General features: G+C 49.4%; 1 protein-coding gene across 1 annotated transcript in view; it reads left to right on the forward strand.

The window, feature by feature from the left end:
- CCKBR (cholecystokinin B receptor) overlaps positions 1-15,029 on the forward strand; it is a 159,712-nt gene extending 144,683 nt beyond the window's left edge. The window contains exons 4-5 of the mRNA XM_068264022.1: positions 654-781; positions 13,500-15,029. Of these exons, the coding sequence (XP_068120123.1) occupies positions 654-781; positions 13,500-14,032 (661 nt within the window). The 3' untranslated portion in view covers positions 14,033-15,029. The remainder of the gene's footprint in view (positions 1-653; positions 782-13,499) is intronic.
- The last annotated feature ends 12,536 nt before the right edge of the window (positions 15,030-27,565 follow it).

Consider the following 27,565-nt stretch of genomic DNA (forward strand, 5'->3'; position numbering starts at 1 on the left):
TGTGTGTATGTGTGTGTGTGTGTGTGTGTGTGCGTGTGTGCGTGTGTGTAGTGTGTGTATGTGTGTATGTGTGTGTGTGTGTGCGTGTGTGTGTGTGTATTGTAGAGCTGTGTGTGTGTGTGTGCGTGTGTGCGTGTGTGTGTGTGTATTGTAGAGCTGTGTGTGTGTGTGTGTATGGGGGGGGGGGGGAGCCATATTTCTACCTTACACTGCAATTTAGAGAAAGGAAGGCCCCCCCGCATGTGACTTCCCAATGCCTATATCTTCCTCAAACAACATTTTGATATTGAGTCAAGTATTTTCTAGTTATGGCCCTGGGGGGGGTTTACATAGAACGAAAAACCAGTGTTGCACTGATAATTACCCCTTGCATTATTGCACATAAAGGGGACAATCTACGTTTGGTGGACTTTACATTCCACTGACTTTGTAGTGGGAAAATGCAGATTTTTCTGGGTGGTCGTACATTCGCAGATCATTTACCACTACTTTTATTTGGAGGTGGGGGGGTTAACATATCATAACTCAGAAGAAAAGACAATCTATGAGCTGGTGAAGCCTAAACGTGTGAGAAATGGGATATGAGTGGATTATGTTGTGATTTAACCTCCAGCCACTAGAGGGGAGTAATAAGTACTTCTGCTCCTTTCTAGGTATGTCATCCTGCTGACCATGCTGTTCTTCATCCCCGGAGTGGTCATGATTGTGGCCTATGGACTCATCTCTCATGAACTCTACAGAGGGATCCAGTTTGAGATGGACCTGAACAAGGAGGCCAAAGGTAATTGAACCTGTTTTATATCCTGTATTTAAAGCCACAGATTTCATACTAGATGTTACTGCTTTGCTGCATTACATGAAATAGCTCTCAGGGAAGATTGCGCATACACAACCGTTAAAAATGAATGAACACCAATGCTAATATATGAATGAGTCCCAGTTCTCAAAATTAATTCCACCACCACACCATAAGGAAACAGACTCACCAGATTCTTCTATGACCTCAATAAGGCCTAGTTGCACGTCGGGACACTTAGGGCCATCCCCCTCCTCCACAGATGCCGCCTGCCTGGATTACGGTTACCTCCTCATATATGCACGTCCAATCACCATAAAACCTCAAAGGGAATAAACCTTACATAGTGTAAAACTGTAAAAATGTATTGGTTTCTAAAAAGCAATTGCACTCACAGTATGTAGAATCAATTGTAGGGCACAGAGTTTTTATGCGGGCTCTTCCCCGTCAAGTTGGGCTCCGGCTGCCACTTTGTATCCCCTCTGTTGCTGTCACTGGTGTCCATGTGCGCTACAGCCACCACTCCAGATCCAGATAACACGAAATAGACCACCAGACAGGGTGCCTGTTCCCAAATACACCAAACAGGGTGCCTGTTCCCAAAAGACCACCAGACACAGTGCCTGCTCCCAAAGACCACTAGACAGGGTGCCTGTTCCCAAATACCACCAAACAGGGTGCCTGTTCCCAAAAGACCACCAGACACAGTGCCTGCTCCCAAAGACCACTAGACAGGGTGCCTGTTCCCAAAGACCACCAACCAGGGTGTCTGTTCCCAAAGACCACCAGACAGGGTGCCTGTTCCCAAAGACCACTAGACAGGGTGTCTGTTCCCAAAGACCACCAGACAGGGTGCCTGTTCCCAAAGACCACCAGACAGGGTGCCTGTTCCCAAAGACCACCAGACAGGGTGCCTGTTCCCAAAGACCACCAGACAGGGTGCCTGTTCCCAAAGACCACCAGACACGGTGCCTGTTCACAAAGACCACCAAACACGGCGTCTGTTCCCAAAGACCAACAGACATGGTGCCTGTTCCCAAAGACCACCAGGCAGGGTGCCTGTTCCTGAAGACCACCGAACATGGTGCCTGTTCTCAAAGACTACCAGACAGGGTGCCTGTTCCCAAAGACCACCAGATATGGTGCCTGTTCCCAAAGACCACCAAACACAGTGTCTGTTCCCAAAGACCACTAGCCAGGGTGCCTGTTCCCAAAGACCACCAGACAGGGTGCCTGTTCCCAAAGACCACTAAACAGGGTGTCTGTTCCCAAAGACCACCAAACAGGGTGTCTGTTCCCAAAGACCACCAAACAGGGTGCCTGTTCCCAAAGACCACCAAACAGGGTGCCTGTTCCCAAAGACCACTTATCACGGTGATGTTCCCAAACACCACCAGACATGGTGCCTGTTCCCAAAGACCACCAGACATGGTGCCTGTTCCCAAAGACCACCAGACACAGTGCCTGTTCTCAAAGACAACCAGACAGGGTGCCTGTTCCCAAAGACAACCAGACATGGTGTCTGTTCCCAAAGACCACCAGACATGGTGTCTGTTCCCAAAGACCACCAGACATGGTGTCTGTTCCCAAAGACCACCAGACATGGTGTCTGTTCCCAAAGGCCACCAGACACAGTGGCTGTTCCCAAAGACCACCAGACACGGTGCCTGTTCCCAAAGACCACTAGACACGGTGCCTGTTCCCAAAGACCACTAGACACGGTGCCTGTTCCCAAAGACCACCAGACAGGGTGCCTGTTCCCAAAGACCACCAGACAGGGTGCCTGTTCCAAAAGACCACCAAACAGGGTGTCTGTTTCCAAAGCCCACCAAACAGGGTGTCTGTTTCCATAGACCACCAGACACTGTGTCTGTTCCCAAAGACCACCAGACAGGGTGCCTGTTCCCAAAGACAACCAGACACGGTGCCTGTTCCCAAAGACCACCAGACAGGGTGTCTGTTCCCAAAGACCACCAGACAGGGTGCTTGTCCCCAAAGACCACCAGACAGGGTGCCTGTTCCCAAAGGCCACCAGACAGGGTACCTGTTACCAAAGACCACAAGACAGGGTGCTTGTTGACAAAGACCAGTAGACCCAGTGCCTGTTCCCAAAGACCACTGGACACGGTGCCTGTTCCCAAAGACCACCAAACACGGTGTCTGTTCCCAAAGACAACCAGACACGGTGCTTGTTCTCAAAGACCACCAGATGGTGCCTGTTCCCAAAGATCACCAGACAGGGTGCCTGTTCCCATAGACCACCAGACATGGTTCCTGTTCCTGAAGTCCCAGCAGACAGTATGCTAGTTTGTAAAGACCACCAGACAGGGGCGTACGTACGAAAAGGGCGTCGGGAAAAAAGGGCGCGTGGTATAAACGATAAATGGAAAATATCGTTTATAGAAATATTGTGTAGAATTTCGTTTATAAATAGTGTTTTAAGAATTTATAAATCACTAAATAATGTGTATGAGATCGGCAATTCTTAAAACGTTAATCTTCCCTATTTGTAAAGTGAAACTTATATTTACGTTTATTAAAAACCCTCCCTGTACCTATCCCTAACCCCTAGACCCCCTGTTGGTGCCTAAACCTAAGACCCCCCTGTTGGTGCCTAAACCTAAGACCCCCCAGTTGGTGCCTAAACCTAAGACCCCCCAGTTGGTGCCTAAACCTAAGACCCCCCTGTTGGTGCCTAAACCTAAGACCCTCCTGTTGGTGCCTAAACCTAAGACCCCCCTGTTGGTGCCTAAACCTAAGACCCCCCTGTTGGTGCCTAAACCTAAGACCCCCCAGTTGGTGCCTAAACCTAAGACCCCCCCTGTTGGTGCCTAAACCTAAAACCCCCTAAGGATAATAATATTTTACAGACATTAATAAATAAAAAATGTAAAGAAAAAAATGTAAATTATTTTTTTGGGTGGATAATAATGTTTTAGAAATAGTGATTTAGTATCTTCATAAACGTTATTCGTCACGGGCTCATTTTGTAAACTTAAATCATCACAAACATAGTTATAAATCCTTAAAAATCTCCGGGCGCCGTTATAAATCCTTAAAAATCTCCGGCGCCTTTTTTTCCCTGTTCGGCGCCCATTAAACGATATTTATAATGGAAGTGAATGGGGCGCCCTTTTTGTCCACTTGTCTCATGCGCCCAAATCTACTGCTTCCCAGACAGGGTGCCTGTTCCTGAAACCTACCAGACAGGGTACCTGTTACTGAAGACCTACCAGAAATGGTGCCTATTCCTGAAGACCCTACAGACAGGGTACCTGTTCCTGAAGACCACCATACACAATACCTATTCCTAAAGACCGCTGCTGCCTTTTAGCACCCATGTACCACTGGGGAGTACATTTGTTGGGCAGAGTTTCCTCTATTCAAACTTTAATTTCTGAGGACAATTTCACGAATAAGAAAACAATGAGATGATATAAAACATATTGGAGGCTGCTGAATTATTAATTACAGGAAATGCCAGATTGTTCATAAATCATTCATACACAATGCAGGAATGAATGTGCCCAGGATAGGGACTACTGGAGACACAATGACAGCGTCTCCTGCTGTAGTGGGGAATACAATATGGCGGCCTGCGGAGAAGCTCTGATCTACGTCTTGCCATCCGCAGTTCCTGCAGGGATTACAATGACTGGCAGTGCCAGCTGGAGCCATAAGGTATAACATTCAGTCCTGATGGAGGAAATGCTTCTTACCCAGATAAACTTCCCGCCTTCCATGTGTCACTGTAATAGCCAAGACTGAACAACCAACTGGAAATATTAGCAGAAAATGAGGGTGTAGGGGGAGGGAAAGTGTGCAGCCACCATTACGTGCAGCTCCAGTCTTCTGACCGCATAGCCCATAGATTGGAAGCAGGAAATTCCGGTGAGTATCAGTGGCACCTGATAAATAGCAGAGCCATGGCATTTGCCCCAAAATTGTCATTTTAGACTACTGCAGAAATTTTCTTTTCATTTACCGCATTTGCCACCTGGGTAAGGGGTGTGTGTTAAAATTAGGCATTAGGAAGGGGGGAGGGGTTAAAGTTCCACATGGGGGGTTAAGGTTAGGCATGGGGTGGGGTTTAAGGTTAGGCATGGGGTGGGTGTGGTTAGGCATGGGGTGGGGTTTAAGCTTAGGCATGGGGTGGGGTTTAAAGGGACACTTAAGCCAGAAAAAAAAATAAGTTTTACTCACCTCGGGCTTCTACCAGCCCCCTGCAGCGGTCCTGTGCCCTCGCAGTCACTCACTAATCCTCTGCTCCCCCGCTGCCAGCTAGTTCTGCTTCTACCAGCCCCCTGCAGCAGTCCTGTGCCCTCGCAGTCACTCACTAATCCTCTGGTCCCCCGCTGCCAGCTAGTTTCGTTTTCGCCGACAGGCCCGTCAGGACTGGCCACGCATAGCTTTTTCCACATTCCCAATTGTAATTAGCGCTATTGCGGGCCGCAAAGCATACAAATATACGCGTTGCCGCATTACGCACGCATAGATATGCGGCAACGCGTATTTTCGTACGCGTTGCGGCCCGCAATATCGCTAATTGCAGTCGGAAATGCAGAAAAACTTACGCGTCGCCAGTCCTGACGGGCCTGTCGGCAAAAACGAAACTAGCTGGCAGCGGGGGACCAGAGGATTAGTGAGTGGCTGTGAGGGCACAGGACTGCTGCAGGGGGCTGCTGGTAGAAGCAGAACTAGCTGGCAGCGGGGGACCAGAGGATTAGTGAGGGGCTGCGAGGGCACAGGACTGCTGCAGGGGGCTGGTAGAAGCAGAGCTAGCTGGCAGCGGGACCAGAGGATTAGTGAGTGGCTGCGAGGGCACAGGACTGCTGCAGGGGGCTGGTAGAAGCAGAACCAGCTGGCAGCGGGGGACCAGAGGATTAGTGAGTGGCTGCGAGGGCACAGGACTGCTGCAGGGGGCTGGTAGAAGCAGAACTAGCTGGCAGCGGGGGACCAGAGGATTAGTGAGTGGCTGCGAGGGCACAGGACTGCTGCAGGGGGCTGGTAGAAGCAGAACTAGCTGGCAGCGGGGGACCAGAGGATTAGTGAGTGGCTGCGAGGGCACAGGGCTGCTGCAGGGGGCTGGTAGAAGCAGAACTAGCTGGCAGCGGGGGACCAGAGGATTAGTGAGAAGCTGCGAGGGCACAGGACTGCTGCAGGGGGCTGGTAGAAGCAGAACTAGCTGGCAGCGGGGGACCAGAGGATTAGTGAGTGGCTGCGAGGGCACAGGACTGCTGCAGGGGGCTGGTAGAAGCAGTACTAGCTGGCAGCGGGGGACCAGAGGATTAGTGAGTGGCTGCAAGGGCACAGGACTGCTGCAGGGGGCTGGTAGAAGCAGAACTAGCTGGCAGCGGGGGGCCAGAGGATTAGTGAGTGACTACGAGGGCACAGGACTGCTGCAGAGGGCTGGTAGAAGCCCCAGGTGAGTAAAACTCATTTTTATTTTCTGGCTTAAGGTTCACTTTAAGGTTATAAATACACAACACCTATTTGTCTCACTCACCAGTGTTTGTTCCCAAAAACTGTATACGTAACCATACACAGGAGCTGCTCAAGGAGAATACATGATCCCAATTCAATACAAAAATACTATGCTGCCGCTCAGGGAATACAAAAATTAAATACCTTTATTAATGTTGCTTAGAGTATCAAAAACTGCACAATACAATACTGCCCTAAAAACACTTAAAACAGTGCAGAGAGCGCTCCTCACATTTCAACACACAGCAACCCACATATACTCCATTTACTCTGGTACCGGTACCAATTTTCCTTAAGCTGGCCACTAACTGTCCAATTTCTAGTGAAAAATCGTCAGAGCGATCAGAAATTCTGATCGGATTGGTTGTAAATAATCTCCATTGGTGGACACATTCGATTATGAACGAGTGAAAAAAAATGTCGCCCAAATGAATTTTCGTTGAACGAAAATTTGGATTTTCTTGGTGGTCGTGATAGATAGGAAGCAATGATTGGTTAGTTGATGGTGTAGTGAACGATTTTTCGTCCGATCAGAATTTCTGATTGCTCAAACGATTTTTCGCTAGAAATTGGACCATTAGTGGCCAGCTTTAGTCTTCAGAGTGTGGAGATAGGTATAGCTGCCTGATGATTTGGAGATAGACCATTTGCCGACATAACACTGACAAGCAGAAGTTTCCAGTTATAACAGACTGCTGTAATGACAGGCTAGCTGCCTCATGGATCTTACCACCTCACAGATAGAGACAGCTTCTCCAAGCCGCGGTCACCTCCTGGTGTTCCTGGATATCATTCCTCTCCTTGTTCACCCTTATGGCTTCCGGTGATGCTATAGGGAGCTTGTCCGGCCATTACTTCACGGAGACTACAATGTTCCTCCTCCATTCAGGCTCCCAGCTCTACCCCTCAAGCAGCCTGGCCCAGGGAAGCAGGAGTAGTGCGATTGCAGTTTCGCTTGCCGCCGGCCGGCCAATTTCAGCACTCAGTACGCACTACGGGGTGTAGCCCCGCCAGCTGACGCGTTGCGCCCACCCACTGCGAGCTTCGTCAGGATGCGTGGCGTGGGGGGGCAGTACAGTAATTTATGCGTACGTAAATACGCCTAGGAGGCGTGACTCTTGCGTCACCATAGTCCTTGCTACGGATATCCCTGCATGCCTGTCTCCATAGTAACATGATACATTTAACCCAGCTTAATACAATTACGTCTGCTCTTCCATCCGGATTAGTACTCATTATTCTATTCTTACATGCTCAGTATACATGTATAGTGTATAATAGTCACTGCTTTGGTCTGTTCACAAAAACGGGGTATAGCATCGTTCCTGGTTTAAACCATTCGGGGCCAGAGAGTCCAATAGATAGATCCATCTGCACTCATGTTGCAATAGGAGCCTCTCCCTATCTCCACCTCTCCTGTTCCCTTGGAGCTTATATATGCCTTTAAACTTAAATCCAGACGTTGAGCCCCCATGGATCTCACAGAAATGTTCCGCTAGGGGGCTTTTGTATTCACCATTTAATTTTTTTGCCACAATTGATGTTGCTCACATGTTCTATCATTCTCTTCTTCAATTTTCTTGTGGTCATACCCACATATAGTAGGGGACAGGGACATTGGACAACATATACTGTCCATTCACTATTGCAATTTATTTATTCAAAGAAAACCTGAACTGAAAATTAAAAGTCAAAATAACCATACACAAGTCATACTTACCTCCTGTGTAGTCTACTCATCAATCTTTCTCCTCTCCTGCATCCTGTTTGTCCACTGTGATCAATGGGATTCTCCGTCCTCCATTTTGAAAATGGCCATTACCCCATAACCGCCTCCTGGTCAGCACACAGTTAAACTGTAACATTGCCCACTTGAGCCATAGGGAAACATGGACACATCAGTTTTCCTCTCAGCTGTAACTGACAGCAACTGATATATAACTGACAGCAACTGATATATTTCAGTTCTGACAAAATGTTGTCAGAACTGGAAGGGATCACCGTAAGAAGAAAATGGTGAGCTTCTGAGAGGAACTGTTGGCAAGGTAACTATGTAATGTTCATTTAAAGTTACCTCATGTGTTTATTTTAAATAATTTTACTCAGTACAGGTTCTCTTTAAGGTTAGGGATGGGGTGGGTGTGGTTAGGGTTAGGCATGGGGTGGGGTTTAAGGCTAGGCATGGGGTGGGTGTGGTTAGGGTTAGGCATGGGGTGGGTGTGGTTAGGGTTAGGCATGGGGTGGGTGTGGTTAGGGTTAGGCTTTTGAGGGTTTTGTGTGAGAGTAGAGTTAGGTTTAGCTATAGGTAGCAATATTTACCAATATTTTACAAATACATGTTACCACTGTAAATAGTAGATTATCGGTAAATGTCACCAATATTCTACTTCAGGCTATTGCCCAGCGCCCAAATGTCCCCGTGGATTTTTATTTTGCGTACGCCATAGATCTCGGTGCGGCTTATAGTCCCTTTTTACGTGGTTATGGGGGTGTATGTTCTGCCTTTAATTTTTGGCACATCAACCCAAGAAGCACTTGGAAATTAACCAAAGTATATCTGCCCTAAGAACTTACCGGTAATGGCCTATATGCGATTCACTTACCGGTAAGGGCCTATATGCGATTCACTTACCGGTAATGGCCTATATGCGATTTACTTACCGGTAATGGCCTATATGCGATTTACTTTTTCTCCTGAGTTTACTCCGAGGAGATCACTTTTCTTCTGCTTTTTAAAATAATTTTTCAGAACTTTGCAATTAAAAAAGCACCAAAAAGTAGCGATTAAGTACTACAGAAATCATTGTGAGTATTTCCTGGCTTGCTTGAGGTTTAAAAGGCAGTTAATTGATGAGTTGTAAAAATATCACCTAGAAGAAAAGTCAGGAGGAGAAAAAGCTGATTGCATCTGGGCCCTTGGCAATAAAATGCCTTTCAAATCACCAACAAGTGAGAAAATACTCCAAATAATTTTAATACTACTTTTTTTTTAACAAATTGTTGGTACTTTTTCACTATCAAAGTACTAGTTATATAGGAAAGATAAACAAAAGTATCTTCTAGGAGAATATTCAAGGAATAAAAGGGAGTTGATTGAGGGCCATAGACTGTGCTGCACACACATTATATATATATCCAAATAATGTATAAACATAACAAAAAGAGTAGCGGATTCATCATACCGATATGCATATATAATCTATCATTTAATATTCAGTTAATCAATGCAGTATGCCCGGTAATCGCATTTAATGAATGCACACAGGATTCAACAACAAGATTCCCACAGGTGGAACCCAATGAAAGAGCAGCAGTGCCAAAAGTTCATAAACAATTCATACTTAGTGAAAAACAATTCATTTGCAAAAAAATAATATTGAATACTTAACCACTTCGGGACCGGCCGCCTAACCCCCCTTAAGGACCAGGGTATTTTGAGGTGGAGGGGGGTGCGCGCATTTGGGGGGGGGGGAGGGGTCAGGCGAAATCCCGTCTGTGGTGTGCTGGGCAGTGTCCCCCCCCCCATGGTGGCAAGTGTCCAACCTTACGCCAGCAGCAATCACTCACCTTCCAGGCTCCAGCGATGAGCCGCAGTAGCCCCCTTCTTCTCCAGCCGGCATCTCCGCTCCAAATGACACTCAGGTCGGGTCGCGGCTTGATGATGTCATCAAGCCGGGACCCGGCGCTGACGTAAGACGGAGCAGAGATGCCGGCCAGAGCGGAGGGGGGCGCAGATCGTCGCTGGAACAGCAGGGAGGTGAGTGGATCCTCTTCTTTTCCCCCCTGCCGCCGCTGCTGTCAAAGTGATCACTACGATCCGATGGCGATCGTAGTGATCACGTGATCAGCAGCCATACACGATGGCTGCTGATCACTGAGGGGAGATGCCAGCTGTCATATGACAGCTTAATCTCCCCTCTCGGGTGCGCACGATCGCGTCGGGAGCGGTTCTTTAGCACGGACGTTGAATCAACCTCCGGTCAGAACGGTACCACCACCTGCCGGACGTTGATTCAACCGCGTGTATCAAAAAAGGGCGCCTGAAAAAAAGGGCACGGGGTATAGCCGAAATTGTACGTTTTAATGCAAAACCATAATTTTCTTTTAAGGAGTTGTAAACGAAAATTTAGTGCTAAATAGGTTAAATAAACGGAAATGAAATGGCAAAATACCGTCTATAACAACAAACAAATGCTGAAAAGAAACTTCAAATATCGTCTATAACAAAAACGCTATTTACACTTGTATTAAGCATAGCAATGGTAGGTTTTACAGATATTTTACTGTAATTATACCAAACTGTAGGCTGACACAGATCTCTCCCTATTCCTATCCCTAACCCCTAGACCCCTCTTTGTTTAAATATATATAATTTAATAAATTGTATATATTACATATATTGTGCTGTAACTATACCTAACCTTACTCTCACACAGAGCCCTCCCTGTACCTATCCCTAACCCCTAGACCCCCCTGGTGGTGCCTAACCCTAAGACCCCCCTGGTGGTGCCTAACCCTAAGACCCCCCCGGTTGGTGCCTAACCCTAAGACCCCCCTGGTGGTGCCTAACCCTAAGACCCCCCTGGTGATGCCTAACCCTAAGACCCCCCCTGGTGATGCCTAACCCTAACCACCCCCCTGGTGGTGCCTAACCCTAACCACCCCCTGATTGCATATATTATACTGTAACTATACCTAACCCTCCCTGTACCTATCCCTAACCCCTAGACCCCCCTGGTAATGCCTAAACCTAACCATCCCCACCGCACAAACACCCTAAACACATATAAACAATAATATATTTAATCCTTAAAATACTTCTCTACAAATAACTTGAATAAAATAATGTATATATTTGTAATAGAATAAATAGCCTTAAAATAGCCTTAAATTCACGTATACATTAATATTATAAATAGAGAAAAGTATATATAAATATATACAATACAATAGATAGCCTTAAAAGCATTAGAAATCTTAAAATAACAGTAATATTAAAAGTGATATTTTAGTAACTATAATCAACACATTATAAGTGTAAAAACAAAGTTAATACCAAAAGCGATGTATTTCTAATACAATAAGGTTGAAAACGGTATTTACGCATTATACATATGAAAACAATTTTTTTTTAATGATCAAAGAAGTGCAAACGAAAATGTAGTTGTTATACTTTTGTAAGCGAAATTTTTAAACTAAATAATAAGTAAAAACTGATATAAGCGAAATTTAAAAACAAAAAAAATAAGTATAACACAAACTCAAAACGAACTTGTAAACGATATTTGTTATAAACCTTATTCTGTAAACGAAAACTTTTGTTACCACGATCCCTGTAACCGCTATTTCTCGGGCGCCCTTTTTTCCTGTCGGGCGCTGAATAGCCGATATTTTGCATTGCAGTCTATGGCGGCGCCCTTTTTGTCCACTATCCCTGTGCGCCCTTTTTTACTAGCACGGATTCAACCTACGGCGGTCCCCAATAGGTTAGAGAATCTGTAACCTAAAAACCTCATATAATAAACATACCAGCCTGTAGGTTTTCATCTCCTGCCCCCCTCTGTCACATTTTCGCTGCTCCCAACCAGGATCCTGACCCCAAAAAAAGCAGTTTTATAAACTGTATTTGTAAACAAAAATATGGCTGTCAAACAGGAAGTTCATCATAATATTGCATGTTCCTGTAAACTGCATTACAGTGTCCATGAAAGGTTATATTATTGAACAATAAATTCAGCCTTTAGAGTTTATTTCATAGTTTAAAAGAAGAATGCTGCAATCTTTAGTAGTGATTACTGATAGCAGGTCTGTGTCTACATTATGCAATAGTCTATGGGCTTGATTCACAAAAGAGTGCTAACTGTTAGCACAACCGTTTTTGCGCAAATTTTTCGCATTGCGCGCGATCAAGGATTTACGCGCGAAACGATAACGTTTTCGCGTGCAAACGCACATTTTCACGTGAAATCGATATCATTTTCATGTGAAAATTCGCATTTGCGTGCAATGCGAAAATTCGCGTGAAAACGGCCGTGCTAGCAGTTAGCACTCTTTTGTGAATCAAGCCCTATGAGCTATGCTTCTCACAATTATCAGCTTTTATCAGTAGATTATACTGAGTTACTGAGAGCAGGGAGTGTGTGAGCTCTGCTTTTCACAGTTTTCAGTGTGTGAAAGACTGGAAGCAAGAAGTTTTGAATCAGGATGATACCATTTATTGGCTAACTTAGAGATGGATAAACAGTGAGCTTTCGACTTATAAAAAGCCTTCGTCGGACTGGAAGAGACTCAGAGCTGGGCTATCAGTGTAACCTCCTCCTGTCTGTAAACAATTACAGCCACTTCCTCTTTGGGCTGACAAACCTGACAAAGGAGAGTAAATTTGATTTATTACAGCAATGGAGCAACTAGAAAAGGCTGCAGTAAGCCAGAGCACTTTCGAATAGATGCAGGAACTTGTAGGATAGTAGAAAAAAGGCTGAACATTTTGTTACAGAGTCTAAGTAAATCATTACATGCATAGTGAACCACAATCGGAGAATGAAGTGGATGTGCAAAATATAGGACTGGCTCAAGAGCGCAAGTGGTGCAAAACCTCAGGAGAAGGGTTAGGGTATGTAGTGTTGGTGTTACAATTTTAGGGTATTGAATAAGGAAACCCAAATTATCCTGAACATCACACTTCAGCAGCCAAACAGGAGAAGGAGGAAACATGGGCGTCACAGGAAGTGCGCATGTGAGTGACCTTCCCGTGGCCCTGTCCACGTTGGTTCTCATTATACATAGATGTTGGTAACATCAATCAGATTGTATTGTGTATGGCAAGCCTAATGCTGGGAATACACCATGTCTTTTTCTGGCAGATAGATGGTTCGATAGATAATTTCCGACGTGTCCGATCTTACTTTCTATCGTTTTACCACTCGATTTCCGATAGAAGTGAATGTAAATTGATAAGAAAAGATAAGGGAATCGAGCCGGAAATCAATCGGAAAAACTAATGGAAAATCGATCGAACGGGAAATCAACTGAAAACACGCATTGTGTATTCCCAGCATATCTCACTTCCTCTGTTTTCATAGATGGTAACATTTTGGCAAAGGGCTCTCCTCGTGTTCCAGATACTTTTGTAGGTTATTCCTCCTCTGTGATTCAGTGTTTGTTGTCTTGGAGACTACTTAGTTATACATGGATAACGATTTGTTTCTTTTCCGTTTAGCTCATAAAAATGGAGTCAGTGCAGCAACAGGAGCGTCAGCCACCAGCTGTGACGAGGGAGACGGATGCTACATCCAAGTCAACAAGCGTCGGAACACCATGGAGATGTCCACACTGACCCCCAGCGCCTGCAGCAAGATAGACCGAGCGCGGGTCAACAATTCAGAAGCCAAACTCATGGCCAAGAAGAGGGTCATCCGCATGCTGATCGTCATTGTGGCCATGTTCTTCATCTGCTGGATGCCCGTCTATGTCGCCAACACCTGGAAAGCCTTCGATGAACAATCTGCTTTCAACATCCTGTCCGGAGCCCCCATCTCCTTCATCCACCTCTTGTCCTACACCTCGGCCTGCGTCAACCCTATCATTTACTGCTTCATGAACAAGCGGTTTCGTAAAGCCTTTCTGGGGACTTTTGCTGGCTGCGTTAAGCCATGCCGGCGTTTTCGTGACCCAGAGGAGGATATAGGTGCCACCGGGGCTTCTCTGTCAAAATTCAGCTACACCACAGTCAGCAGTATAGGTCCACCTTGAGGCTGGATCCAGAGATGACAGGACAGTGACTCTCAGGATAGACATTACAAAGGCCGGAAGGACATGGCATGCCTTTGTGGCTTCACTTAAAATAGGACTGTAATCAGTGTAAGTGTTGGGTGCACTGTTGTCTCCTTTGTTGGTTGGGCCACAGGATCCCCCCAGGTGACCTCGAGGCCTTAAGAAGAATCACGAACACTTGGCTTGTGAATCTGTGACATCCATTCTGTGTTGTGCGCCATGTCTTGCTGTACAAAGCCAGCATCTACTGGACTAATCTTCGGGTCCTTGAGGACCCAAGCAGAGAGTGTGTGGAAGGGACCTCTGCATCCCTCCTCACTTATGTATTATTACCGTAACATATAATGTGAACTTATTGCAGAACCATACATCATGGCTGCTATCTTGTGAAACTTGCATTTCCATGTCTTTTTCATTTCCTATCCCAGACATTCCATCCTTCAGGTGCCAAAATATAAGTAAACATTCAGTCAAGATTTAGAATGGAATGGAAACTTTTCACAACTTGTTTTTGTTTCAAAACTTTATTTGAAAGATTGACTTGTCCATAAATTGTGCTGATTCTGAGCCAGAAGATGCTACGATCCTTCTAAGAAAAATTGTAGGATCTCCGATACCTCCGTTCTCCTTCTGGACAACAAATCCTGAAGGCCAGGGGAATGGCAGGATGTGTAATGCTTCAAGTGATTGAATGTTCTGGCTGGTCCATGCCATAGACCGGCACAATGCACCCTGGAAATGGCTGGGGGCAGCTGCTGACTACTCTGACCAGTTTTGGGTGGGGCAGTGTGTAGCCATGGCTGGTTGCTCTGTATATAGAACATATCCTCTTGTGTAAGAGTTTGTCTAGTTTTGTGTAGTTGGTAGGAGATTGGTCGGGAATCCACGTCGGCCTTTGTACAGCTGATTTCTGGCTTCGTTGCTCGTTTCCCACTAACGTGAGCAATAAATATTTCACTTGTGGTGATGAATCATTCATGGTGGAGTGTATTGTTTTGTAGCGCTGTTATTTTCCCCAGGCATTGAAGTTCTGAGCAGAAGTTGGCCGGAATCTCGCTTGGCTCCTGAACCAAAAGCAAATTCCTCACCGTCCTGATGGCGGCCGCAACCGTCCCGCAATATCTGTGGCTTCAGCTCTGGACAGAAAAGGAGGGAAGAGCTTCTGAGCTGATATGGTGGCCCCAGCCAGCTGTTTATGTGTGTGACCTCTGCACAACCCTGAACAGGTCATCCCATATTCATCAAGCCATAGTGATTCATAGTGTCTGTTTTATAGTGAACCTGAAGTGAAATAAACCAATGCCATAAATATATATAGAAATAATCCTTCACATATTATTACTTTAGTTTTAAGGCTTAAAAATGTAAGTTTGAAGGGTAAGCTATGTCCCTGGCATCTGCTGCTCCACCTCATGTGTATTCAGCTCCCATACAGAGTAACGATAGCCTATTGAACCTCTTGTCTTAACTGCTGTCAGGAATGTTAATGGCTCCTACACACGCTTGACTAAAGTTGGCTGAGGCGGCCGATAACGACCAACCCGGCCGATTGTCAAGCGTGTGTACGGCAGCCCCAGACCCCCAACCCACGTCTGATCCGCCCGGCGCTTCAACTCACCTGGCAGGCACCCAACTTCTTTGAAGATAACACTCCCCTGCCTGCCACGGGCTGGGGCCAGATGTGCCCCCTTTAGATAGCTGTATGTGCCCCCCCTTTAGATAGACAGATGTGTCCCTCTTTAGATAGCTGTATGTGCCCCCCTTTAAATAGCCAGATGTGTACAAACCGCAAAAGACTCACCCGTTTTAACATTCTGGAGAATTTTAAGAAGCAGATGAGAGGGAATTAGACAGGCTAATCTCTCTAAATACATACAGGGTGCATTCCTGTCTGTTTTCCTTCTGTCCTGTGGAAGAGTTCAGGTCCACTTTCATAGCAAACACATTAGGTAAATACAATGCACTTAGCACTATAGACTTTGCTATCCCTGGCTGTATATTGCATAGATGAGCTGAGGAGACGGGGAGATAGCGAGGGTCGTATTCCAATGTCTCCTCCAAGCGCGCTAATCCCCCGGAGCCGGCAGGTGTTGTCGCTGTCCTTGTTCTCCTGGCTGTGAATAGATTAAACATGACGGCCACCTCCTGCTCTGCGCGAGGTCAGCGATCACCGGCGGCCCACAATGCACTGCTCAGACCGAGTCCCACCGCCTACGGCCCAGCGTGCGGCCTTGTGGACTGATCCTGTGTGCACCAACCTTGGAGGACAGCTTATGTTACCCGGCCTGATCATCCCTCCTCAGGGACAGATCCAGACACATCCACCTTCACCGGCTCATGTCCCCAAAATATCCCGCAGTGTAAATTTGTCACGCCGCCTTCTGCTGCGCTTATCTTCTGAAGCTTTCTAACACCCGCTTCTGCATGTGAGCTTCTGCAGGTATTTCTGAAGTGTGTTATTAAGGAGGAACTCCTCACAGAGAGACGCCATCCATCTCCTCTGAGTCAGCTCTGTTCATCACACGGACTCTATGGGCTTGATTCACAAAGCCGTGCTAACGCTGGTGAAAAGCTGGTGAAAAGCCCATTATCACTCCTAGGGCCTGATTCACAAAGCGGTGCTAACAGTTAGCACCCTGGTGAAAAGCCCTTTATCATGCCTAAACTCAGTTTAGGCATGATAAGTTTAGGTGTGATAAGGTTAGGTGTGATAAGTTTAGGTGTGATAAGTTTAGGTGTGATAAGTTTAGGTGTGATAAGTTTAGGTGTGATAAGGTTAGGTGTAAAAAGTTTAGGCATGATAAGTTTAGGTGTGATAAGTTTAGGCATGATAAGTTTAAGCGCCAACTGGGTTAGCACCGCAGTGCACAGCTGATCAAAAGTTTTACGCTAGCAAAGTTTGGTGCACTTCGTATAAAGTTTAATGGCGCTGCTTTGCGTGCGGGACTTTGCAAGCGATCTAAACTTATCTAAACTTAGCATGCCTAAACTTATCACACCTAAACTTATCATGCCTAAACTTATCACACCTAAACTGGCTTTTCACCAGAGTGGTGCAATGGTTATCATGCCTAAAGTCTCTAACTGGGTTAGCACCGCTTTGTGAATCGAGCCCCTAAACTGAGTTTAGGCGTGATAAAATAAACTTGCACGCAAAGTTTGACGAGAGCTCCACTCGTCCTGCCCTGGGCCCCTGCGGGTTCGTAGAGCTCGCTATGCTACTCTGATAAGACGTGTTAACTTTGATACGGCATGCTAACTTTCATAAGGCATGCTATTTGTCTTAGTGAATCATGCCAATTGTCTGCAGCTGAGAGCATGATTGGCTGAGGCAGATGATTACACGCTAAATGCAAACCGTTGTCTGAATCGTTTCTCCTCGGATTGCTCACAGTTCAGTCAGAAAGTCATTCTGAGTTACAATAATTTTTCGGTCCATGAATTGTACTGCACAATCTGAAGACTGGAGGGAGGTGGCGGAGGTGGGGGAATCCCTGGGTTAGCAGGGAGGGTGATGGCGGAGGTAGGGAATGCCCTGAGATGGCAGGGAGTGTGATGGAAGAGGTGGGGGAAACCCTGGGTCGACAGGAGGGTGATGGGGGAGGTAGGGGAAGCCATGGGTTGGCAGGAGGGTGATGGTGGAGGTGGGGGAAGCCCTGGCATGGCGCATAAAGGGCTAGTGCACACCAGAGCGGTTCTGGAGCATTTTTAAAAACGCTAGCTGTTTGAAAACTGCTTGGGTAAAGTATTTCAATGGGCTGGTGCACACCAGAGTGGGTAGTTTTTCCCCCAAATGCAAACTGACTCCCTCAATGTTAAGTAAAGGAAAGTGGAAAACCGCTTTATTAAAAACATTTTACAGTGTATGCCAAGATCTACGAATACAAATACTGTATATTTCTGGCGTATAAGAATACTTTTTAACTCTTGAAAATCTTCTGAGAAGTCAGGGGTCGTCTTATACGCCGGGTGTCATTGATGCCGGGTGATACGCCCTGTCCTGTTACCGCCTCTCAGATCTCGCTGCTGAGGACTGTAGTGAAGCGGCGCAGGCGCACATGTGTGAGATCCTATCCTGTTACCGACTCTCAGATCTCGCTGCTGAGGACTGTAGTGAAGCGGTGCAGGCGCACATGTGTGAGATCCTATCCTGTTACCGCCTCTCAGATCTCGCTGCTGAGGACTGTAGTGAAGCGGCGCAGACACACATGTGCGAGATCCTATCCTGTTACCGCTTCTCAGATCTCGCTGCTGAGGACTGTAGTGAAGTGGCGCAGGTACACATGTGTGAGATCCTATCCTGTTACCGCCTCTCAGATCTCGCTGCTGAGGACTGTAGTGAAGCGGCGCAGGCGCACATGTGTGAGATCCTATCCTGTTACCGACTCTCAGATCTCGCTGCTGAGGACTGTAGTGAAGCGGTGCAGGCGCACATGTGTGAGATCCTATCCTGTTACCGCCTCTCAGATCTCGCTGCTGAGGACTGTAGTGAAGCAGCGCAGGCGCACATGTGTGAGATCCTATCCTGTTACCACCTCTCAGATCTCGCTGCTGAGGACTGTAGTGAAGCGGTGCAGGTACACATGTGTGAGATCCTATCCTGTTACTGCCTCTCAGATCTCGCTGCTGAGAACTGTAGTGAAGCGGCGCAGGCGCACATGTGTGAGATCCTATCCTGTTACCGCCTCTCAGATCTCGCTGCTGAGGACTGTAGTGAAGCGGCGCAGGCGCACATGTGTGAGATCCTATCCTGTTACCGCCTCTCAGATCTCCCTGCTGAGGACTGTAGTGAAGCGGTGCAGGCGCACATGTGTGAGATCCTATCCTGTTACCTCCTCTCAGATCTCGCTGCTGAGGACTGTAGTGAAGCAGCGCAGGCGCACATGTGTGAGATCCTATCCTGTTACCTCCTCTCAGATCTCGCTGCTGAGGACTGTAGTGAAGCGGTGCAGGCGCACATGTGTGAGATCCTATCTTGTTACCACCTCTCAGATCTCGCTGCTGAGGACTGTAGTGAAGCGCAGGCGCACATGTGTGAGATCCTATCCTGTTACCGCCTCTCAGATCTCCCTGCTGAGGACTGTAGTGAAGCGGTGCAGACGCACATGTGTGAGATCCTGTCCTGTTACCGCCTCTCAGATCTCGCTGCTGAGGACTGTAGTGAAGCGGTGCAGGCGCACATGTGTGAGATCCTATCCTGTTACCGCCTCTCAGATCTCGCTGCTGAGGACTGTAGTGAAGCGGCGCAGGCGCACATGTGTGAGATCCTATCCTGTTACCGCCTCTCAGATCTCGCTGCTGAGGACTGTAGTGAAGCGGTGCAGGCGCACATGTGTGAGATCCTATCCTGTTACCGCCTCTCAGATCTCGCTGCTGAGGACTGTAGTAAAGCGGCGCAGACACACATGTGTGAGATCCTGTCCTGTTACCGCCTCTCAGATCTCGCTGCTGAGGACTGTAGTGAAGCGGTGCAGGCGCACATGTGTGAGATCCTATCCTGTTACCGCCTCTCAGATCTCGCTGCTGAGGACTGTAGTGAAGCGGCGCAGGCGCACATGTGTGAGATCCTATCCTGTTACCGCCTCTCAGATCTCGCTGCTGAGGACTGTAGTGAAGCGGCGCAGGCGCACATGTGTGAGATCCTATCCTGTTACCACCTCTCAGATCTCGCTGCTGAGGACTGTAGTGAAGCGGTGCAGGCGCACATGTGTGAGATCCTGTCCTGTTACTGCCTCTCAGATCTCGCTGCTGAGAACTGTAGTGAAGCTGTGCAGGCGCACATGTGTGAGATCCTATCCTGTTACTGCCTCTCAGATCTCGCTGCTGAGAACTGTAGTGAAGCGGTGCAGGCGCACATGTGTGAGATCCTATCCTGTTACCGCCTCTCAGATCTCGCTGCTGAGGACTGTAGTGAAGCGGTGCAGGTGCACATGTGTGAGATCCTATCCTGTTACTGCCTCTCAGATCTCCCTGCTGAGGACTGTAGTGAAGCGGCGCAGGCGCACATGTGTGAGATCCTATCCTGTTCCCACCTCTCAGATCTCGCTGCTGAGGACTGTAGTGAAGCAGCGCAGGTGCACATGTGTGAGATCCTATCCTGTTACCGCCTCTCAGATCTCCCTGCTGAGGACTGTAGTGAAGCGGCGCAGGCGCACATGTGTGAGATCCTATCCTGTTACTGCCTCTCAGATCTCGCTGCTGAGAACTGTAGTGAAGCGGCGCAGGCGCACATGTGTGAGATCCTATCCTGTTACCGCCTCTCAGATCTCGCTGCTGAGGACTGTAGTGAAGCAGCGCAGGTGCACATGTGTGAGATCCTATCCTGTTACTGCCTCTCAGATCTCGCTGCTGAGAACTGTAGTGAAGCGGCGCAGGCGCACATGTGTGAGATCCTATCCTGTTACCGCCTCTCAGATCTCGCTGCTGAGGACAGTAGTGAAGCGGCGCAGGCGCACATGTGTGAGATCCTATCCTGTTACCGCCTCTCAGATCTCGCTGCTGAGGACTGTAGTGAAGCGGCGCAGGTGCACATGTGTGAGATCCTATCCTGTTACCGCCTCTCAGATCTCGCTGCTGAGGTCTGTAGTGAAGCGGCGCAGGCGCACATGTGTGAGATCCTATCCTGTTACCCCCTCTCAGATCTCGCTGCTGAGGACTGTAGTGAAGCGGCGCAGGCTCACATGTGTGAGATCCTATCCTGTTACCCCCTCTCAGATCTCGCTGCTGAGGACTGTAGTGAAGCGGCGCAGGCGCACATGTGTGAGATCCTATCCTGTTACTGCCTCTCAGATCTCACTGCTGAGGACTGTAGTGAAGCGGTGCAGGCGCACATGTGTGAGATCCTATCCTGTTACCGCCTCTCAGATCTCGCTGCTGAGGACTGTAGTGAAGCGGCGCAGACACACATGTGCGAGATCCTATCCTGTTACCGCTTCTCAGATCTCGCTGCTGAGGACTGTAGTGAAGTGGCGCAGGTACACATGTGTGAGATCCTATCCTGTTACCACCTCTCAGATCTCGCTGCTGAGGACTGTAGTGAAGCGGCGCAGGCGCACATGTGTGAGATCCTATCCTGTTACCGACTCTCAGATCTCGCTGCTGAGGACTGTAGTGAAGCGGTGCAGGCGCACATGTGTGAGATCCTATCCTGTTACCGCCTCTCAGATCTCGCTGCTGAGGACTGTAGTGAAGCAGCGCAGGCGCACATGTGTGAGATCCTATCCTGTTACCACCTCTCAGATCTCGCTGCTGAGGACTGTAGTGAAGCGGTGCAGGTACACATGTGTGAGATCCTATCCTGTTACTGCCTCTCAGATCTCGCTGCTGAGAACTGTAGTGAAGCGGCGCAGGCGCACATGTGTGAGATCCTATCCTGTTACCGCCTCTCAGATCTCGCTGCTGAGGACTGTAGTGAAGCGGCGCAGGCGCACATGTGTGAGATCCTATCCTGTTACCGCCTCTCAGATCTCCCTGCTGAGGACTGTAGTGAAGCGGTGCAGGCGCACATGTGTGAGATCCTATCCTGTTACCTCCTCTCAGATCTCGCTGCTGAGGACTGTAGTGAAGCAGCGCAGGCGCACATGTGTGAGATCCTATCCTGTTACCTCCTCTCAGATCTCGCTGCTGAGGACTGTAGTGAAGCGGTGCAGGCGCACATGTGTGAGATCCTATCTTGTTACCACCTCTCAGATCTCGCTGCTGAGGACTGTAGTGAAGCGCAGGCGCACATGTGTGAGATCCTATCCTGTTACCGCCTCTCAGATCTCCCTGCTGAGGACTGTAGTGAAGCGGTGCAGACGCACATGTGTGAGATCCTGTCCTGTTACCGCCTCTCAGATCTCGCTGCTGAGGACTGTAGTGAAGCGGTGCAGGCGCACATGTGTGAGATCCTATCCTGTTACCGCCTCTCAGATCTCGCTGCTGAGGACTGTAGTGAAGCGGCGCAGGCGCACATGTGTGAGATCCTATCCTGTTACCGCCTCTCAGATCTCGCTGCTGAGGACTGTAGTGAAGCGGTGCAGGCGCACATGTGTGAGATCCTATCCTGTTACCGCCTCTCAGATCTCGCTGCTGAGGACTGTAGTAAAGCGGCGCAGACACACATGTGTGAGATCCTGTCCTGTTACCGCCTCTCAGATCTCGCTGCTGAGGACTGTAGTGAAGCGGTGCAGGCGCACATGTGTGAGATCCTATCCTGTTACCGCCTCTCAGATCTCGCTGCTGAGGACTGTAGTGAAGCGGCGCAGGCGCACATGTGTGAGATCCTATCCTGTTACCGCCTCTCAGATCTCGCTGCTGAGGACTGTAGTGAAGCGGCGCAGGCGCACATGTGTGAGATCCTATCCTGTTACCACCTCTCAGATCTCGCTGCTGAGGACTGTAGTGAAGCGGTGCAGGCGCACATGTGTGAGATCCTATCCTGTTACCGCTTCTCAGATCTCGCTGCTGAGGACTGTAGTGAAGCGGCGCAGGCGCACATGTGTGAGATCCTATCCTGTTACCTCCTCTCAGATCTCACTGCTGAGGACTGTAGTGAAGCAGCGCAGGCGCACATGTGTGAGATCCTATCCTGTTACCTCCTCTCAGATCTCGCTGCTGAGGACTGTAGTGAAGCGGTGCAGGCGCACATGTGTGAGATCCTATCCTGTTACTGCCTCTCAGATCTCACTGCTGAGGACTGTAGTGAAGCGGTGCAGGCGCACATGTGTGAGATCCTATCCTGTTACCGCCTCTCAGATCTCGCTGCTGAGGACTGTAGTGAAGCGGCGCAGGAGCACATGTGTGAGATCCTATCCTGTTACCTCCTCTCAGATCTCACTGCTGAGGACTGTAGTGAAGCAGCGCAGGCGCACATGTGTGAGATCCTATCCTGTTACCTCCTCTCAGATCTCGCTGCTGAGGACTGTAGTGAAGCGGTGCAGGCGCACATGTGTGAGATCCTATCCTGTTACCGCCTCTCAGATCTCGCTGCTGAGGTCTGTAGTGAAGCGGTGCAGGCGCACATGTGTGAGATCCTATCCTGTTACTGCCTCTCAGATCTCACTGCTGAGGACTGTAGTGAAGCGGTGCAGGCGCACATGTGTGAGATCCTATCCTGTTACCGCCTCTCAGATCTCGCTGCTGAGGACTGTAGTGAAGCGGCGCAGGCGCACATGTGTGAGATCCTATCCTGTTACCGCCTCTCAGATCTCGCTGCTGGGGACTGTAGTGAAGCGGCGCAGGCGCACATGTGTGAGATCCTATCCTGTTACCGCCTCTCAGATCTCGCTGCTGAGGACTGCAGTGAAGCGGTGCAGGCGCACATGTGTGAGATCCTATCCTGTTACCGCCTCTCAGATCTCGCTGCTGAGGACTGTAGTGAAGCGGTGCAGGCGCACATGTGTGAGATCCTATCCTGTTACCGCCTCTCAGATCTCGCTGCTGAGGACTGTAGTGATGCGGTGCAGGTGCACATGTGTGAGATCCTCTCCTGTTACTGCCTCTCAGATCTCGCTGCTGAGGACTGTAGTGAAGCGGTGCAGGCGCACATGTGCGAGATCCTATCCTGTTACCGCCTCTCAGATCTCGCTGCTGAGGACTGTAGTGATGCGGCGCAGGCGCACATGTGCGAGATCCTATCCTGTTACCGCCTCTCAGATCTCGCTGCTGAGGACTGTAGTGAAGCGGTGCAGGCGCACATGTGTGAGATCCTATCCTGTTACCGCCTCTCAGATCTCGCTGCTGAGGACTGTAGTGATGCGGAGCAGGCGCACATGTGTGAGATCCTATCCTGTTACCGTCTCTCAGATCTCGCTGCTGAGGACTGTAGTGAAGCGGTGCAGGTGCACATGTGCGAGATCCTATCCTGTTACCGCCTCTCAGATCTCGCTGCTGAGGACTGTAGTGATGCGGTGCAGGTGCACATGTGCGAGATCCTATCCTGTTACCGCCTCTCAGATCTCGCTGCTGAGGACTGTAGTGAAGCGGTGCAGGTGCACATGTGCGAGATCCTATCCTGTTACCGCCTCTCAGATCTCGCTGCTGAGGACTGTAGTGAAGCGGTGCAGGTGCACATGTGCGAGATCCTATCCTGTTACCGCCTCTCAGATCTCGCTGCTGAGGACTGTAGTGAAGCGGTGCAGGTGCACATGTGCGAGATCCTATCCTGTTACCGCCTCTCAGATCTCGCTGCTGAGGACTGTAGTGCAGCGGCGCAGGTGCACATGTGTGAGATCCTATCCTGTTACCGCCTCTCAGATCTCGCTGCTGAGGACTGTAGTGATGCGGAGCAGGCGCACATGTGTGAGATCCTATCCTGTTACCGTCTCTCAGATCTCGCTGCTGAGGACTGTAGTGAGGAGGCGCAGGCGCACATGTGTGAGATCCTATCCTGTTACCGCCTCTCAGATCTCGCTGCTGAGGACTGTAGTGAAGCGGTGCAGGCGCACATGTGTGAGATCCTATCCTGTTACTGCCTCTCAGATCTCGCTGCTGAGGACTGTAGTGAAGCGGCGCAGGCGCACATGTGTGAGATCCTAACCTGTTACCGCCTCTCAGATCTCGCTGCTGAGGACTGTAGTGAAGCGGAGCAGGCGCACATGTGTGAGATCCTATCCTGTTACCGCCTCTCAGATCTCCCTGCTGAGGACTGTAGTGAAGTGGCGCAGGTGCACATGTGTGAGATCCTATCCTGTTACTGCCTCTCAGATCTCGCTGCTGAGGACTGTAGTGAAGCGGCGCAGGCGCACATGTGTGAGATCCTATCCTGTTACCGCCTCTCAGATCTCGCTGCTGAGGACTGTAGTGAATCGGTGCAGGCGCACATGTGTGAGATCCTATCCTGTTACCTCCTCTCAGATCTCGCTGCTGAGGACTGTAGTGAAGCGGCGCAGGCGCACATGTGTGAGATCCTGTCCTGTTACCGCCTCTCAGATCTCTCTGCTGAGGACTGTAGTGAAGCGGCGCAGGCGCACATGTGTGAGATCCTCTCCTGTTACCGCCTCTCAGATCTCGCTGCTGAGGACTGCAGTGAAGCGGTGCAGGCACACATGTGTGAGATCCTATCATGTTACCGCCTCTCAGATCTCGCTGCTGAGGACTGCAGTGAAGCGGTGCAGGCACACATGTGTGAGATCCTCTCCTGTTACCGCCTCTCAGATCTCGCTGCTGAGGACTGTAGTGAAGCGGCGCAGGCGCACATGTGTGAGATCCTATCCTGTTACCGCCTCTCAGATCTCGCTGCTGAGGACTGTAGTGAAGCGGCGCAGGCGCACATGTGCGAGATCCTATCCTGTTACCGCCTCTCAGATCTCGCTGCTGAGGACTGTAGTGAAGCGGCGCAGGCGCACATGTGTGAGATCCTATCCTGTTACCGCCTCTCAGATCTCGCTGCTGAGGACTGTAGTGAATCGGTGCAGGCGCACATGTGTGAGATCCTATCCTGTTACCTCTTCTCAGATCTCGCTGCTGAGGACTGTAGTGATGCGGTGCAGGTACACATGTGCGAGATCCTATCCTGTTACCGCTTCTCAGATCTCGCTGCTGAGGACTGTAGTAAAGCGGCGCAGACACACATGTGCGAGATCCTATCCTGTTACCGCCTCTCAGATCTCGCTGCTGAGGACTGTAGTGAAGTGGCGCAGGCGCACATGTGTGAGATCCTATCCTGTTACCTCTTCTCAGATCTCGCTGCTGAGGACTGTAGTGAAGTGGCGCAGGTACACATGTGCGAGATCCTATCCTGTTACCGCTTCTCAGATCTCGCTGCTGAGGACTGTAGTGAAGCGGCGCAGGCGCACATGTGTGAGATCCTATCCTGTTACCGCCTCTCAGATCTGGCTGCTGAGGACTGTAGTGAAGCGGTGCAGGCGCACATGTGTGAGATCCTATCCTGTTACCGCCTCTCAGATCTCGCTGCTGAGGACTGTAGTGAAGCGGCACAGGCGCACATGTGTGAGATCCTATCCTGTTACCGCCTCTCAGATCTCGCTGCTGAGGACTGTAGTGAAGCGGCGCAGGCGCACATGTGTGAGATCCTATCCTGTTACCGCCTCTCAGATCTCGCAGCTGAGGACTGTAGTGAAGCGGCGCAGGCGCACATGTGTGAGATCCTATACTGTTACCACCTCTCAGATCTGGCTGCTGAGGACTGTAGTGAAGCGGCGCAGGCGCACATGTGTGAGATCCTATCCTGTTACCGCCTCTCAGATCTCGCTGCTGGGGACTGTAGTGAAGCGGCGCAGGCTCACATGTGTGAGATCCTGTCCTGTTACCTCCTCTCAGATCTCGCTGCTGAGAACTGTAGTGAAGCGGTGCAGGTGCACATGTGTGAGATCCTATCCTGTTACCGCCTCTCAGATCTCACTGCTGAGGACTGTAGTGAAGCGGTGCAGGCGCACATGTGTGAGATCCTATCCTGTTACCGCCTCTCAGATCTCGCTGCTGAGGACTGTAGTGAAGCGGTGCAGGCGCACATGTGTGAGATCCTATCCTGTTACCGCCTCTCAGATCTCGCTGCTGAGGACTGTAGTGAAGCGGCGCAGGCGCACATGTGTGAGATCCTATCCTGTTACCGCCTCTCAGATTTTGCTGCTGAGGACTGTAGTGAAGCGGCGCAGACACACATATGTGAGATCCTATCCTGTTACCGCCTCTCAGATCTCGCTGCTGAGGACTGTAGTGAAGCGGCGCAGACACACATGTGCGAGATCCTATCCTGTTACCGCTTCTCAGATCTCGCTGCTGAGGACTGTAGTGAAGTGGCGCAGGTACACATGTGCGAGATCCTATCCTGTTACCGCTTCTCAGATCTCGCTGCTGAGGACTGTAGTGAAGCGGCGCAGGCACACATGTGCGAGATCCTATACTGTTACCACCTCTCAGATCTCGCTGCTGAGGACTGCAGTGAAGCGGTGCAGGCGCACATGTGTGAGATCCTATCCTGTTACCGCTTCTCAGATCTTGCTGCTGAGGACTGTAGTGAAGCGGCGCAGGCGCACATGTGTGAGATCCTATCTTGTTACTGCCTCTCAGATCTCGCTGCTGAGGACTGAAATGAAGCGGCGCAGGCACACATGTGTGAGATCCTGTCCTGTTACCACCTCTCAGATCTCGCTGCTGAGGACTGCAGTGAAGCGGTGCAGGCACACATGTGCGAGATCCTATTCTGTTACCGCCTCTCAGATCTCGCTGCTGAGGACTGTAGTGAAGCGGCGCTGGCGCACATGTGTGAGATCCTATCCTGTTACCGCCTCTCAGATCTCGCTGCTGAGGACTGTAGTGAAGCGGTGCAGGCGCACATGTGTGAGATCCTATCCTGTTACCGCCTCTCAGATCTCGCTGCTGAGGACTGTAGTGAAGCGGTGCAGGCGCACATGTGTGAGATCCTATCCTGTTACCGCCTCTCAGATCTCGCTGCTGAGGACTGTAGTGAAGTGGTGCAGGGTCGCAGGTGTGAGATCTGAGAGGCAGATAAGGAGATAAATAGGATAGAAGGGCGGGGCCAGACAGGTGAAAGAGGCGTGTTTTATGGGC

The sequence above is a fragment of the Hyperolius riggenbachi genome, chromosome 2, assembly GCF_040937935.1.
Source record: "Hyperolius riggenbachi isolate aHypRig1 chromosome 2, aHypRig1.pri, whole genome shotgun sequence".
NCBI classification, from domain to species: domain Eukaryota; kingdom Metazoa; phylum Chordata; class Amphibia; order Anura; family Hyperoliidae; genus Hyperolius; species Hyperolius riggenbachi.